This window comes from Odontesthes bonariensis, chromosome 4 (genome assembly GCF_027942865.1).
Source record: "Odontesthes bonariensis isolate fOdoBon6 chromosome 4, fOdoBon6.hap1, whole genome shotgun sequence".
In the NCBI taxonomy this organism is placed as follows: Eukaryota; Metazoa; Chordata; class Actinopteri; order Atheriniformes; family Atherinopsidae; genus Odontesthes; species Odontesthes bonariensis.
In genome coordinates this window covers 20,717,728-20,733,863 of record NC_134509.1, presented here as the reverse complement: position 1 = coordinate 20,733,863, position 16,136 = coordinate 20,717,728, and the positions used below count along the sequence as shown (strand labels likewise).

Sequence of the window (16,136 nt, the reverse complement as noted above, 5' to 3'; positions counted from 1 at the left end):
CAGACATTTCCTCTTGCTACACCCTCTACAATGGACTAAAATATTTAGTTTTTTTTCCAAACATTCTATTTTAGTGGGTGCAATGGGGTCGTGAGGAGGTTTTCAGACAATATGATAAAAAATGCTCCAGAAAACATCTCATACCACACCTTTAAAGTTTTATTCGGACGACGTTGGTCCAGTGAGCGGTTTCCTCGGCAGCCTGACGTTTATGAACTCTTAAGAGAAGGGATGCTGCTTTCCGACCCCCCCCCCCTCTACGAGATGTGTTGCTGCCGTCAGATTCTGAATGAGCTAATATTTTTTATGAATAAGTAAAAAGTCTCCCTTTCAACATTTGACATGTTTTCCTTGTTCTGTTGTAAATAAAATATCAGTTTATGAGACATTTTATGCCAAAACTACATTATAAAGCATGCAGAATGCAAAGTGACCCTAATATCTCTGTGATATGATGCTAGATCATGCAAATGAAACATTTTGTGCTTCCTGCTCTGCTCTCCGTCTCCTTTAAATCAGGATGTCACTCAGCCGGCATCTTCCCTGTCACCTGTTTACTGGGAGAACATATCAGGCTGTGGAGTAAACTGACCGGAACCCCGAGCTTTTAGACATCCTCTGGGTGGCTATCTGCATACTTGCATGATGTGGTGGAATGAATCTAAAGGGATGCGTTCTCCTGTTGTGTCTCCGTTCAGGTGGCAGCCATCAATCCCAGCCACCCACTTGCACAGATGCCGCTGCCTCCCTCCATGAAGAACTGTATCCAGCTGGCCGCCTGCGAGGCCAGCGAGCTGCTGCCTATGAACCCGGACCTCCCAGCCGACCTCTTTACCTCCTGCCTCACCACGCCCATCAAGATCGCCCTCCGATGGTAACGTCTCCCGCTTTCTTTTCCTCCTCTCAGCCGAAACGCATTCACCGAAACATGGAGGAGTTGATAAAGGTGTCATATTTAGATTAGGTCATGATTTCACGCTGAAGTAACAAAGCAGTTTCTGAGTATTGTCACTTGTGTTTCCATTAATGAGCCTCAACAGGCCTAAATGCACACAAGCTGTATGGTAATGGGGCTTCTCGCTAAGAAAGCAAATTTATCGTCTTATATGTGATGGTGCAGAATAACTAGTTATGCCGTGGCTTACCACGCCAGATACTTTATATCCCTGAAATAATCACCGTAACCAGGCAGGAGAAGTGTCAGTCCTTAATGTATTTGTAAAGCCTGTTTGCCGATCACTGCTTGGATACTCTGAGTACACAGTCGTGCATCATCTTCAGAGCGTAAACATTCCTCTGAGCTGCTGCTCAGTATTCAGCTGATGAGAAAATATTCAGCTGTGATGAAAAATGTAGCCCAAGCTCATCTGCAGTGATGCAGGGGTGATGATCCCTGCAGAAGACGCTTCTGTAAAAATAGGTGAAAAATATTCAGGGAGAATGAGGCTCTGCTGCTACAGTGGCCTGATGTTAATTCACGGTGATGCATCATTCAAAGCGCTGTAGTGATGGAGCTTCACACTTAACCGCGGCAGCCCCGGGGTTACATCAGACAGTCAGCTGTGTGTGGGGTTCGCACACGCCGGCTGAGCTGATTGCATCAACTCCTGATGGCACCCTCACAGGTTGGTTACCGTCACATTACAGCGCTGCAGAAAATACAAATAAATCATTAAAAGAACTCTTTTTCTTTCTCTTGATGTCAGCTAATGGTTGTCATTACATTACAGAATATGCAGCTGAATTTACTGAAACAAATAGCTTACAAAGAAGGGACAACAAACATCGTAACACCATTCAAAGGGACAGGAAAGAGGGGACAACAAACACTGTAACACCATTCAAAGGGACAGGAAAGAGGGGACAACAAACACCGTAACACCATTCAAAGGGACAGGAAAGAGGGGACAACAAACACTGTAACACCATTCAAAGGGACAGGAAAGAGGGGACAACAAACACCGTAACACCATTCAAAGGGACAGGAAAGAGGGGACAACAAACACTGTAACACCATTCAAGGGGACGGAAAAGAGGGGACTACAAACATCGTAACACCATTCAAAGGGACAGGAAAGAGGGGACAACAAACACCGTAACACCATTCAAAGGGACAGGAAAGAGGGGACAACAAACACCGTAACACCATTTAAAGGGACGGAAAAGAGGGGACTGCAAACATCGTAACACAATTCAAAGGGACAGGAAAGAGTGGACAACAAACACCGTAACACCATTCAAAGGGACAGAAAAGAGGGGACTACAAGTACCGTAACACCATTCAAAGGGACAGGAAAGAGGGGACAACAAACACTGTAACACCATTCAAAGGGACAGGAAAGAGGGGACAACAAACACCGTAACACCATTCAAAGGGACAGGAAAGAGGGGACAACAAACACCGTAACACCATTCAAAGGGACAGGAAAGAGGGGACAACAAACACCGTAACACCATTCAAAGGGACAGGAAAGAGGGGACAACAAACACTGTAACACCATTCAAAGGGACGGAAAAGAGGGGACTGCAAACATCGTAACACAATTCAAAGGGACAGGAAAGAGGGGACAACAAACACTGTGACATCATTCAAAGGGACAGAAAAGAGGGGACAACACACACCGTAACACCATTCAAAGGGACAGGAAAGAGGAGACAACAAACACCGTAACACCATTCAAAGGGACGGAAAAGAGAGGACTGCAAACATCGTAACACAATTCAAAGGGACAGGAAAGAGGGGACAACAAACACCGTAACATCATTCAAAGGGACAGAAAAGAGGGGACAACAAACACCGTAACACCATTCAAAGGGACAGGAAAGAGGAGACAACAAACACCGTAACATCATTCAAAGGGACAGAAAAGAGGGGACAACAAACACCGTAACACCATTCAAAGGGACAGAAGAGAGGGGACAACAAACACCGTAAAACCATTCAAAGGGACAGAAAAGAGGGGACTACAAACACTGTAACACAATTCAAAGGGACAGAAGAGAGAGAACAACAAACACCGTAAAACCATTCAAAGGGACAGAAAAGAGGGGACTACAAACACTGTAACACAATTCAAAGGGACAGAAGAGAGAGAACAACAAACACCGTAAAACCATTCAAAGGGACAGAAAAGAGGGGACTACAAACACTGTAACACAATTCAAAGGGACAGAAAGAGGGGACTACAAACACTGTAACACCATTCAAAGGGACAGAAAAGAGGGGACTACAAACACCGTAACACCATTCAAAGGGACAGAAAAGAGGGGACTACAAACACTGTAACACAATTCAAAGGGACAGAAAAGAGGGGACTACAAACACCGTAACACCATTCAAAGGGACAGAAGAGAGGGGACAACAAACACCGTAAAACCATTCAAAGGGACAGAAAAGAGGGGACTACAAACACTGTAACACAATTCAAAGGGACAGAAGAGAGAGAACAACAAACACCGTAAAACCATTCAAAGGGACAGAAAAGAGGGGACTACAAACACTGTAACACAATTCAAAGGGACAGAAGAGAGAGAACAACAAACACCGTAACACCATTCAAAGGGACAGAAAAGAGGGGACTACAAGTACCGTAACACCATTCAAAGGGACAGGAAAGAGGGGACAACAAACACCGTAACACCATTCAAAGGGACAGGAAAGAGGGGACAACAAACACCGTAACACCATTCAAAGGGACAGGAAAGAGGGGACAACAAACACCGTAACACCATTCAAAGGGACAGGAAAGAGGGGACAACAAACACCGTAACACCATTCAAAGGGACAGGAAAGAGGGGACAACAAACACTGTAACACCATTCAAAGGGACGGAAAAGAGGGGACTACAAACATCGTAACACCATTCAAAGGGACAGAAAAGAGGGGACTACAAACACTGTAACACCATTCAAAGGGACAGGAAAGAGGGGACAACAAACACCGTAACACCATTCAAAGGGACAGGAAAGAGGGGACAACAAACACCGTAACACCATTTAAAGGGACGGAAAAGAGGGGACTGCAAACATCGTAACACAATTCAAAGGGACAGGAAAGAGGGGACAACAAACACTCTGACATCATTCAAAGGGACAGAAAAGAGGGGACAACACACACCGTAACACCATTCAAAGGGACAGGAAAAGAGAGGACTGCAAACATCGTAACACAATTCAAAGGGACAGGAAAGAGGGGACAACAAACACCGTAACATCATTCAAAGGGACAGAAAAGAGGGGACAACAAACACCCTAACACCATTCAAAGGGACAGGAAAGAGGAGACAACAAACACCGTAACATCATTCAAAGGGACAGAAAAGAGGGGACAACAAACACCGTAACACCATTCAAAGGGACAGAAGAGAGGGGACAACAAACACCGTAAAACCATTCAAAGGGACAGAAAAGAGGGGACTACAAACACTGTAACACAATTCAAAGGGACAGAAGAGAGAGAACAACAAACACCGTAAAACCATTCAAAGGGACAGAAAAGAGGGGACTACAAACACTGTAACACAATTCAAAGGGACAGAAGAGAGAGAACAACAAACACCGTAAAACCATTCAAAGGGACAGAAAAGAGGGGACTACAAACACTGTAACACCATTCAAAGGGACAGAAAGAGGGGACTACAAACACTGTAACACCATTCAAAGGGACAGAAAAGAGGGGACTACAAACACCGTAACACCATTCAAAGGGACAGAAAAGAGGGGACTACAAACACTGTAACACAATTCAAAGGGACAGAAGAGAGAGAACAACAAACACCGTAACACCATTCAAAGGGACAGAAGAGAGAGAACAACAAACACCGTAAAACCATTCAAAGGGACAGAAAAGAGGGGACTACAAACACTGTAACACAATTCAAAGGGACAGAAGAGAGAGAACAACAAACACCGTAAAACCATTCAAAGGGACAGAAAAGAGGGGACTACAAACACTGTAACACCATTCAAAGGGACAGAAAAGAGGGGACTACAAACACTGTAACACAATTCAAAGGGACAGAAGAGAGAGAACAACAAACACCGTAAAACCATTCAAAGGGACAGAAAAGAGGGGACTACAAACACTGTAACACAATTCAAAGGGACAGAAGAGAGAGAACAACAAACACCGTAAAACCATTCAAAGGGACAGAAAAGAGGGGACTACAAACACTGTAACACCATTCAAAGGGACAGAAAGAGGGGACTACAAACACTGTAACACCATTCAAAGGGACAGAAAAGAGGGGACTACAAACACCGTAACACCATTCAAAGGGACAGAAAGAGGGGACTACAAACACCGTAACACCATTCAAAGGGACAGCAAAAAGGGGACAACAAACACCGTAACACCATTCAAATGATACCTGCTGAGACAGGGAAACACAAGTTAATGACAACAGTAATGTCAAATGTACAGAAAGTCATATGAGTCGTAAAAGGGGGGGAAAGGTGTTTCCTGGTCGCCTATAGCCAGCAGTTATTTTTTATTTCATTTATAGATTTGAATGTATCTGTAAGTCGTGTTTTTAACCAGTTTGAAACAGCCGAGTTACAGACAAAAAACAAATAGTTTTACAGCTGATTATTTTTAATTTGAAAGGCTGTTCTTGCCAAATCGCAGCTTAAGCCCTCCTCACGGTGATGGTTTTACTCTTGTTTCATAAAAAATGCATTGCATTACAGCCCATGTCCGTGCACATGGATGTGTATGAGCATCCGATGCTGGCACATCCGCCCTGAGACGTCTGTCTTTTTTTTCAGAAAATGATGTAAGTGTATCGTATCGAATCGAATTGTATCGTTGGCTGAATATTGTGTATCGTATCGTGAGATTAGTGTATCTGTTGGCACAGCCGCCCTGAGACGTCTGTTAAATGTGGAAAAATAGCTGCGTAGAGAGTGAATTAAATGTTAAAACTGAGACTCAGAATAATCATTCCTCACTGGATTTAAAGGATTCCTCCAGAAAAAAGCTGTGAAATGTAGACATGATCATCTCATCTTTAATGCACCTCCCAGGCTGCTCAGATGCAGCGTTCAAAGCCTCTTTGGTGCCATAAATCAGCACCTATTTTAATGCATTTTAATGACTGATTTCACTTTGCAGACGCTGAAAGTCACGGCGACGGTTCAACAAATTTTCCACAGAATTTCCAAACTTTTTTCTTTTTCTTTTTTTAAAGTGTGTAAGAGGAAATGACAGGTTGCCCTCAGGGGGTTACCCGCAGCTATCCAAATCTTTTCTTTTCTGCCATAAACGTTAAAGAGTCTTTCTCTGCTCTGAATCCACATCCCGACACGACCTTCAGCATAATGAGGCCTCACTTCTGCGCCATTAATATTGATATCCGCAGCGTTCCCTCTCAGAGAAGGAGTCGCTAAAAGGCTGATGGATAATATTTACTGAATTATTCCTTAAGGCTCTGAAAATATGAACGTTGTGGCTTTCAGGGGAAACTTCAGATTCCCTCCTATTAAAGAATTAGTCGAGGTCAAGCTTCAGTGTTTTTTTTCATTAATGAATGAAACTTGCAGGTTGATACTGCAGGGGAAAGTAGTCATTTATTTATTATATATGCAGTAAATATTAAATGGCTTTCACTTGGTTTAAATTCTGCACGAACAACAAAACCTACTAATTTATCTATTTATGCATTAATTAATTCAGCCTTTATTTGAATATGGATTTAACCAAAATGTATTTATGTAAACTTTGCTGCGAATCAGTTTTTAATTATCCTAAAACATCGTTCACGGTCTGGTAGGAACAAAAGCTTGTTTTAGGCAACATAACTGGATAGATGCGCCATATTTCAGAGCTGGTTATCTCCCCTTCAGGGTTTCTGTGCCTGCTCTTTAACTGCAGAAGGTGGAGAGGTTCACTTGTTGACTTTACAGTCAGAGTTTCCAGCTGCTGTTTCCAGTCCTGCCGGCCTTGGCGGAGAATCTGACGTGCGGCGGTCCTGCTGTTTAAGAGCTCACACTCAGACCTGATGCAGCCTCTTCCCTCTGAACTGATAGTTATTCTTCTCTAAACAAAGCTGTCTCTGCCGGATTCTCACGCAGCCCCGGAGTGAGAAGTGGGGAGAAAGTGAGGAGACGGGGTGGAGTTCAGCGGGGTTGGAGTGGGCGGATGGAGGCATGCACTGATGAGCTGGCTTTCCTCCACTTTAAAACTTTAATGAGACGCATTGAGGGATGGATGATGGGGTTTACACAAGGAGAGGGAAAGAGTGAGCAGCGGAGAGCTGGAGCAGGGTGAGTGCATGTGCACCCTCCATTGCTCAGCTGAGCAGAAAATCATTACTGATGGAGCTCCATCTTCAAGGGATTTCCCCGCTGCCGCGATGGATGGGCATAAAGAAAGCATGCTCATCTGAAAATAGAGAGGGGAGCAGAGTGTAAGAGGAAAATAAGTGAGGGTGGAATGAAAGCTCAGCTTAGATTTTCAGACATGCTAAATGAGGGTGTGGGCGTCAGTCAGCCGTATGGACCACTGGTCTGTAGCTCCAGTCCAGTGTTGGAGGTGAAACGTCCAGTTCCTCCTTATTCAAGCTGTCATGATCATTTTAGGTCTTTAAATCCATCCATCTGAGGTCAACTGGTCCAGAAGGGATGTATAGCGATGTATAACCCCCCCAGTGATTAAACTCCTAAGGGAGGCATCATCAGAAGCAGGCGCTCGATGACTGCAACTAAAGCCGTGCAATCAGTTGTTGCCTCATCATGATGGCACTTTGATGGGGTGGTCCATGAGGGGGGTCTTCTGGCACCACACCTTCTGGTCAGCCTGGTTCAGGTTGTAGGAGACCCTCGTTCATGGCAATATTGTGCAAATCTGGCATGCCTTCTCTGGGTTATAGAGCAGTTTGCCCCCCGCTGTATCGAGATGCACCCACCTGGCCTTCAGCTCAGTGCGCTTCACAACAGCACGGGTGCTTTGATGCGTATATGTGTGCATTGCTCCGATTATGATTGGCAGTCCAGCCATGCATGAAAGTCCCTCTAAATTATTACTTGTTGGACAGCGGTGTATGGGAATTTGATGTACCATGGGTGATAAACTGATGAGAGCTTTGATGACCAAGGGGAGCACACGGCTCACAGAGGACTGGGACATCCCCGATCTGTCTCCAATCTCCCTCTGAAAGGTTCCAGAGGCCAAAAATCCAAGGGTGGTGAGGACCTGGACGTGTGGTGGAATTGGGTTTGATCGGCGTGTGTCTCTCTGGAGGTGTGGCTCTAGCAAGCTGCATATTTGCAGCAGCACAGTCCTTGGGAATCTAAATCGCGATGTCAGCCATTTGTCTCTACACGGTCTCTTCCAAGAGCCTGACGCACTAAGGCATCCAAAAGTAGCAAGTCAGCCGCTGGTTACACTTCCCATTGACCTTGTTCTGTACAGACTCAAATGAACCTTCAATTAGTGCATAATTTAAGTTAAACAGAATAATGTCAGCATCATTATGGGGTATAATGTATATATTTATTTATGTTTGCTTCAAAGTAATTAAATATACAATCCATTAGTCAAGTGATTGGAATAACAGCGGACTATTTTACGAAACTCCTACGACAGCTCTGGATCACTCGTAAATTCTGTTCGTACCTGAAAGAAAACGTAACATACGAAAAGATTGGTGAATGCGCAAATTCTCTTAAATCACTCGTACGGACGATTTAAGAACAAATCTGTGCATACGAACGGTTGTTGCATGAGGCCAATTGTTTTGTTTACTGCCCAAATCTTCCAGCGTAAGATTAGCTTTGACACGGAAATGGACCGGAAAATTGAAAGCTTCACCTTTTGAGTCGGCTTTCTTATGTTTTTAAGCATCCTTTGATATATATATATAAAAAAAAAAAGCTCCAGGTCTGAGTGTGAGCTGGAGAGGAGGCCGCTGCTGCTGGCCACGGCCTACATGTTTAATCTGAAGGGGAGGACCGCTGCAACGCCCTCATTACTACTGATGACGCACCGATCCGTCTGTCCACCTCGCCCTCCATCCTACCATCATTCCTGAAGCAGATCCCAAGAAGCTTAAACTCCTCTGCTTCAGGCCAACACCCACCCCAACCAGGAGGGAGCACTCCACCCTTTTCTGATTGAGAACCAGGGCCTCAGACTCGGCGGGGCTGACTTTCATCCGGGCGACCTCAGAGATGTAACACTGAGTTACTCGAACCAAAACGCCCCATTTCTCCGACCACATCTCAGGAATCCTGTCCATGAACTCCACAAACAGAACCAGTGACCAGCGGCCCCGGCAGAGTCCGACATGCACCACAACCTATTTGTGTTTCAGTTCACATCGATCAAAACTGAACGGTCCGTTTCCATAGTTCATCATTTGAAATTCTGAACCAAGTTCAAAGCCCCAAAAGCCCTTTAAATTAGATTAGATTATACTTTATTCATCCCACAACGGGGAAATTCACTTGTCACAGCAGCAACACAGCAAGAAACGCAACAACAGACATGAACAAGAAATGAAAAAAAAAAAAGAGAAAAAACAAGTACTAAAAAGTAAAGTGACCAAAAAGTAAAGTGATCTAGTATAAATAATATTGCACATTATGAAGTTGAAATGAATAAAATATAAATCCATGTATAAATATAAATGTTACGGAGCGCCATGAAATACTGGAACAGAGGCATCTCAGCAGCAAAGACGCACAAAATTACACTTTTCTTATATTAAAGCAATACAATGTAACTTCTCGTAATATTAAAACTCATTCTAGCCGCACAATTTTTTTCAAGCTTTTATTTTAAGGTAGAAATGTTACATAGTATTTCTTTAAAAGAAGAGTTTGTATCCTACTTTATTAGATAAAAAAAGTCCAGCTCGCATTAGAAGGACTTTCCTCCGACCTTTTTGTTTTAATACGTCCGTGTCTGTCGTTCTCTCTGCTCTGAGCGTTGCTTTGTAGGTCAACTGCAGCTTTAGTTGCATTCATGCGTGTTACACCTGCAGAAATCCTTGCTCGGTCTCTGGGTTCTGCCGAAGACACGTCGCAGCACGACGCGTTCGCTATCGACAAGAACATCGTTCAAGGTCACAGGAGACATGTAAACACACTTCATTTTTCTTTTTTGGGGGTTAAAAACTGCCATGTTCAGTTAAAAATTCACTGAAAACATGAATTCAGCTCATTAAGGCGCTCGTTTTATTGCACTCATGCACGCAAAACTGGTCTTTGCTATAATTAAAATGCATTTAACATCCACACAGTTGTCATGAAGGGACCAAATAGCTGTTGAACTCTGTCTTTTACCAGGTAAGACATGTTTGTTTCTGCTGTGAGTCCGAACGGGAACTCCTTCAGGGATTTTAAGCTTTAGCTTCGTGTTTCTCCATGAAAGCTGGCCAAAGGAAATACCAACTGTAGGAAGATGACAGTGAATGGAAGCAGTGCGAGTATGAATATGTCCACCCTGAAGGAGATTTCCAGAAGGTGTCCGTCTTCTCACTGACCTGCCTCTGTGTTTATAAGGTGCCTCAGAAGGTCTGTGCAGGCAGTTTCATCTCTAAAGCCTGCTTTAATTCTCCCTGAGTAGCTTTGAGGTTGTTAAAATGAACTTATTCCTCTGTGTCACTTAAGAGCTCGATCCAGCCTCTCATTAAATTCAGATGATAATTGCACTTGAGATCCTTCAGGAACCCACACGATGTGTCACCAAATACCTTTCACACACATTTGAGAAAGATTTGAATTGATTTGTTTTTTGGGGTGTTTGAACACGTTTCGGATGCAATCATCAGTGAGAATGAATGAATGAATGAACCACTGTGAAAGGACACAACAGCTAAACTAACAAATCGTTGAGACTGTTTTGAAGAGAAAAGCTGCTGCGAGGCTCAGAAAACAGGCTTTTGTGACCTGAAACCCTCCCACCTCTTTGGTGCCCCCCCCCCCCAGGAGGGTGGGCAGCTTGTTAAGAGGCAGCAGAAAAGCTTTTCTTTCATTTGTGGTGTCAAAACCGAAGTGCTTCCACACACAGCCTCTTAGGTGCTTTGTGGTCATGATTATCTGCTAAACACAAAATATCAGTTGTCCTTCTTTGTGCATCAATGAACAACATCAGCAATTACCTTCCCTGCAGGCACTTTGCCTACATCGTTACAGATGAACCACTTCATTTTGTTTCTTGCTCTGGGGCTCTAGATCCAAATTGGATTGACCACCAACAGGCATCCATGTTCCTGATAGTCATGTAGGTAGCAGTTAGCGATGTTGGAATACCTGCTGAGAATCAGCGAAGCGAACATTTACAAAGACCTTGATGAGAAACGTTTGCCTTTACTGCCTTTACGTACATGTTAGAGTCAGTTTGCTCCCAGCTGAAGCTTTCCCTCTATTACCACCAGATCTACAAATGCTAACCCAGCCTCTGGTAATATGTAGGGCTGTAGCGATTCGCTAATCTTCCGATATGATACGCGATATTCAGCCAGCGATTCGATGCGATTCGATACACCTGCATCATTTTCTGAAAGCTTTTAAAGGGACAGTGATATTTTGGTGACATCTTGTGACTGTTCCATTGACTTGGATTGAATTCATTGAACTGAAAATTGAAAAACGCATCAATTACACAATATATGGCTCTGACTGGGCAGCTTGCAAAGGCTGGACAAAATGAATCAAAGATGTGGTGAGAAAATTAGTTTCATTTATTGAAACAGCGCAAACTGTAGCTTTCAAGCCTTTGACAAGTGAATAAAGTGCAGTGTTACAATAAACAATGGAGAGTTAAAAGGTGCAGCAGGTGGCCTGTTCTGAACAGATTCTTTGACAGCTTTTTTAGCTTGAACATATGAAGTAGCCAGTCTAGCCACCAGGAAAGTAAACATGGCACCATGGCTTCTCCAAAACAGCCAATACTTAAAGGCATGGTTGGTAATCCTGTTCAGGTCCGTCTATCCTTAGAGTAATCTATACATGATGTGTTTAGAAAAAGGGCCGAAAATAATCAGACCTCTGTGGCAGCTGAAGGACTGACAAAAAGCTGACCAATCCAAACTCATGGGGCCGAGGACAAAAAGCCAATCAGATGCCTTCATGTCTAGTTCTGCCCGTTCTGCCTGAAAATGCAGCCAAAACTACCATTACTTGTAACTGCTCGGCCAGCTAAAAGGGGAAGAAAAAGAAAGCCGGAGGCAGAAACGGCTGCTCTGGATAAAGCCAGAAGCAAGACCAGAGTCAACATCGGTGCAGCGTTTGAGCGGTGGAGACAACTGAGGGATCTGAAGGGCCTGCAAAGCGATGCAGCGAAGCGATTGCTCTCTTTCTGTTGGACAGGTAATTATTTCCTTTGCTTCGGGGGGATTTGTTATTTTCATGAAATATGTAAGGTTTGCCAACTTGGCTACTTTTGTAGCTCGTATTCGCCCAATGCTAACATTAGCTTCTTCTTCTCCGTGTTGTTTTTAGCCATGAGAAAGATCTGTCAACTTCCACGCCGTCGAAACACAGATTGATGAGACCCCCTCTCCCACCTGTGTCAACTATTGTTTGCGCGTTCAAGTTTGTGGGGCCGTGGCTTTCGATTGGAGCACTGACAGGATGATGGGGGGGGTGGAGCTTAGCGGAGGTGCCACTTTCAAATCTTGCTAGTTCTCTTGCTAGCTCTCCAGGATTACCAACCATGCCTTTAATGTATCGATACTCGCGGCTGAAAAATCGATACTTTATGGGGAAACAAAATATCGATATATATCGCAGTATCAATAAGATTGCTCAGCCCTAGTAATATGGTAATAACTGCACACCACTTAACCAAAGGTCCTGTTGCTGCTGTTGATACTGACATGTGACACGTCAACCTTCTTGTTTCTGTTTCCTAATGGGTATGAGGTTGACCTTTGTCCTGCCATCTTCATGTATGTTCTGGAAATTATGTTTGAAGCTTGAAGAGCAGGAAAAGAGATAACAAAAGAACTGGGAATGAAGCAGCCAGGGTACAAACACACACACAGTACAGCACAACCTCATTATCTTCATTGGGAACAAATGTGGCTCTGCCTCCCATCTCTAGCATCTATAGGCGAAGCGGGGAAGTTAAACTTTCACAAGAGCACACGCAACACTGTGATCTTTTTCAGGAGCCTTGGCTTTAATAACAGAAATGCAAATGAGTTGTAAAAATGTTGACACGTTCCTCCTCTCCCTCTTGTCTCTTGATATAAGATGAACTGCATAGGAAACGGTTGCATAACACTGCATATGTCATTGCTTGCACTGAAGATGGCAGCGAGTTCACCTCAGAAACCCTCATTGCACATTCTGATAGCAAAGGCTCCGGGCTTAGCCCAACTGTTTGATGAACGTATCATTTATGGGAGTTTTCAATGTTTCACTGCCAAGTGAGAAGATAAAAGAATGGCCCCTTGAGGCTCTTTGGATCTCCAGAAGTCAAAGGTTCACTGCTGATCCGTTGGTTTATTCTGTATTTTTGTATCTATGTCATGAAGAATCAAATATCTCGTGGGCGATTAATGATGCTGCAGTTTGGAGCAACTTGCAAACAAATATTCGATTTCTGAGGCGGGACATATTCCTTTGATAAAGCTACCTGAAATAAACAGTTTACATTCTTAGATGATTTTCCACAGTCTCAGACTCTCGTGTGCATCGTGGTTTAGTGACTGAGGAGATTAGATGCGAGGGCACCTGCTCGGCCTTCCTGCACATACACTCCCTGATGGAGTCGGCGCCTTGGGACGGGCGGGCTGATTGAAGGAGTAATGATCTGTAGAAGACGGCGGCTCAGCAGGGACCAGAGGAGACGCTCTGTTCCTCCCACTCCTCTACCACAGACCCAGGCAGCAGTTTTCTCATATAAAGTCCACTTAATTTCCCTATTCAAAGTTTAATATGTACATGCTCACTGCCTCCCCTCTTTGCTCAGCGCCCACACATTCGCTCATTCTCATTCACCGGGCCAATTTAGGTTTGGCCACCGTGCTCTCTGTGGGTAATAATCCCTCCATCTCTTCTTCATCTCTGCCCTTTAGCCCTGCTGTACCTCAGTCAGCCGATCTGTTTGTGCAGTGCAGGAATGTTAATTTACTGGCTGCAGCTCAGCTCAGCAGAACGTGGATGAGTTGTACCAACAAGCAACACTGGTGCTGAGATGTGACGTACAGCAGAGTTGGTTAAAGTGCAGATATATAGATGGTCATCATATTTGATTTAGGTGATTCCATGCTTTTTGCACCAGCTCCTGCAGCTGGTTTCCAGTGAAATAACTCGACATCTTTAACTCTGACTAACACCAGATTTAACAAACACCGTTTTTTAAGGCAGAAATTCCCCTTATTTGCAAATTTACAAGTTAATTCAATGCAGTTGTGGTTGGAGTATGGATGGTTAAAGAAAACAAGTTACAGCTGCACCTTTTCACTTATTTTTACGTTTCCGAACCAGAAGCCACATAATCGGGCATTTAAACCAGGAGATGCAGCGGGCAGTCAGTGGGGTTACATAGCACTGAAAGGATTGGATTATTGGCTAAATTACAATAAGACTGAGTTAATAAGTTCATGTAGACACTTTAGTTTGACTAAAGATTGGATCGGATTACTCGCGATCGGATTAAGACCCCGAGATAAGTCGGTTGAAAGTCACATTAAACCTGCTTGTAGGCGCTGAAGCACGTGGTGAATTAGACTTTGCGTTCTGCGCATGTTCAAGATTTTTTTCCCAGGGTCGTGACCCGGAAGTCAAAGGAGACGATATTACTGTTATTGTCGCCGGAAAGAAACAAACGTGCATCACGTTTGTGCAACAAGCAGCTCATCACAGACGAAATATAGATGGACGTAGCTTCATCTTGCTCTTCGTTCTTCATCTTTCTCCAATGCCTGAGTTTGTTGTTGTTGTTGGTGGTGAAGAGGTCAACAGGAAGTGGCTCTATTAGCAATAGTTGAAATGGGTACAGCGCCACCTATCATACCGGGGTATGACATGCTTTGTGCCTATGATTCCATTCATTCACCGCCATATATCCAAGGATAATTACCCTTGCTCAAATAAGGAGCATAACCCAACTATAGCGATAATCTAATTAATCTCACCTTGTAGACCCACTGACTGTTGCCTGGTTAAAAAAAAACCCAGCCCAAAGACATCTACAGGCAACATATGGAAGACCAGTTTAACTCGATGGAAGAGCATTAGAGCCATAGCAAACCACAAAGAAGCCTCAGTTTCTCCCCGTAGTGATGTCGCAGTGGCTAATGAACCTAATAGCCTCTTTGCTGATTTTGAATCCAGTAACCACACATTCCTCCTCCAGGCATCCCACCCACAGCAGAGGACGGGATTAAATTTGTCGTGTTTGCCCATGTGGTCCGTAGTTTCTGTCCCAGGCTTTGACTCAGAGTTTACGGACGATGAAGAAGCTGGTAACAACAATGTGGTGAAATCCAGAAAAGTTTGTTCACGGACTGAAAGAGTGGAGAGTTTTTCAGTTATTTCGGTCCGAGAGAACCCAATACTAACGAGCTGAAAAGGGGGAAACTGCTTCTTAACTTAGTTTAACATACTTTGGTCTGTAAGTTAGTCCCTCTCCTGTGCTTTTATACCAGAAGAGGCACAATAGTCCTGTTATATGGCTGAGCAGAGCTTTAACAGTTCGACTTCACAGTGCAGGGAAGCGTATTTCCTTTCACTACTGCTGGTGTTAACATGCCTCTAAGTACTCGGTGCTGTGTTGAATGTGTCGTCCAGCTCAGCAGAATTTAGTCCCAAACACTCTCAGATGTGACGGATTTGTCTCCTCCGGTGACCCCTTCACCCAATTATTGAGTCTCAGGGAACTGAGCACAAATGGCTTCAGGAAATACAACGCGGCAGCTTCCCTTCATTCATTCATAAAATTAGGTTAATGAACCTAAAAGAGTTTGGTAATGCTTCACTGGCACGTCTTGCATCGTGTTGCAGCATTAACGCGCGCTTTACTCCACTTTGTGTGTTTGCTCTCAGCCCCTGCGTCTCTTTGGTAAACAGTAAGCATATCCTCCTGCCATGTTGCATTCACGGTTTGGATATTACAGAAAACAAACATGCCACAGGGAAGCCGTTTAGAGTTCAAGTTCACACAGTGTGATTCTTAAGCTCCA

The 16,136-nt window shown here is 44.0% G+C and overlaps 1 protein-coding gene across 7 annotated transcripts in view; it reads left to right on the top strand.

The window, feature by feature from the left end:
- rptor (regulatory associated protein of MTOR, complex 1) overlaps positions 1 to 16,136 on the top strand; it is a 193,280-nt gene that overhangs the window by 68,759 nt on the left and 108,385 nt on the right. For all 7 annotated transcript variants that reach the window (XM_075463436.1, XM_075463435.1, XM_075463433.1 and 4 more), the window contains exon 7: positions 699 to 874. In XM_075463436.1, the coding sequence (XP_075319551.1) occupies positions 699 to 874 (176 nt within the window). The remainder of the gene's footprint in view (positions 1 to 698; positions 875 to 16,136) is intronic.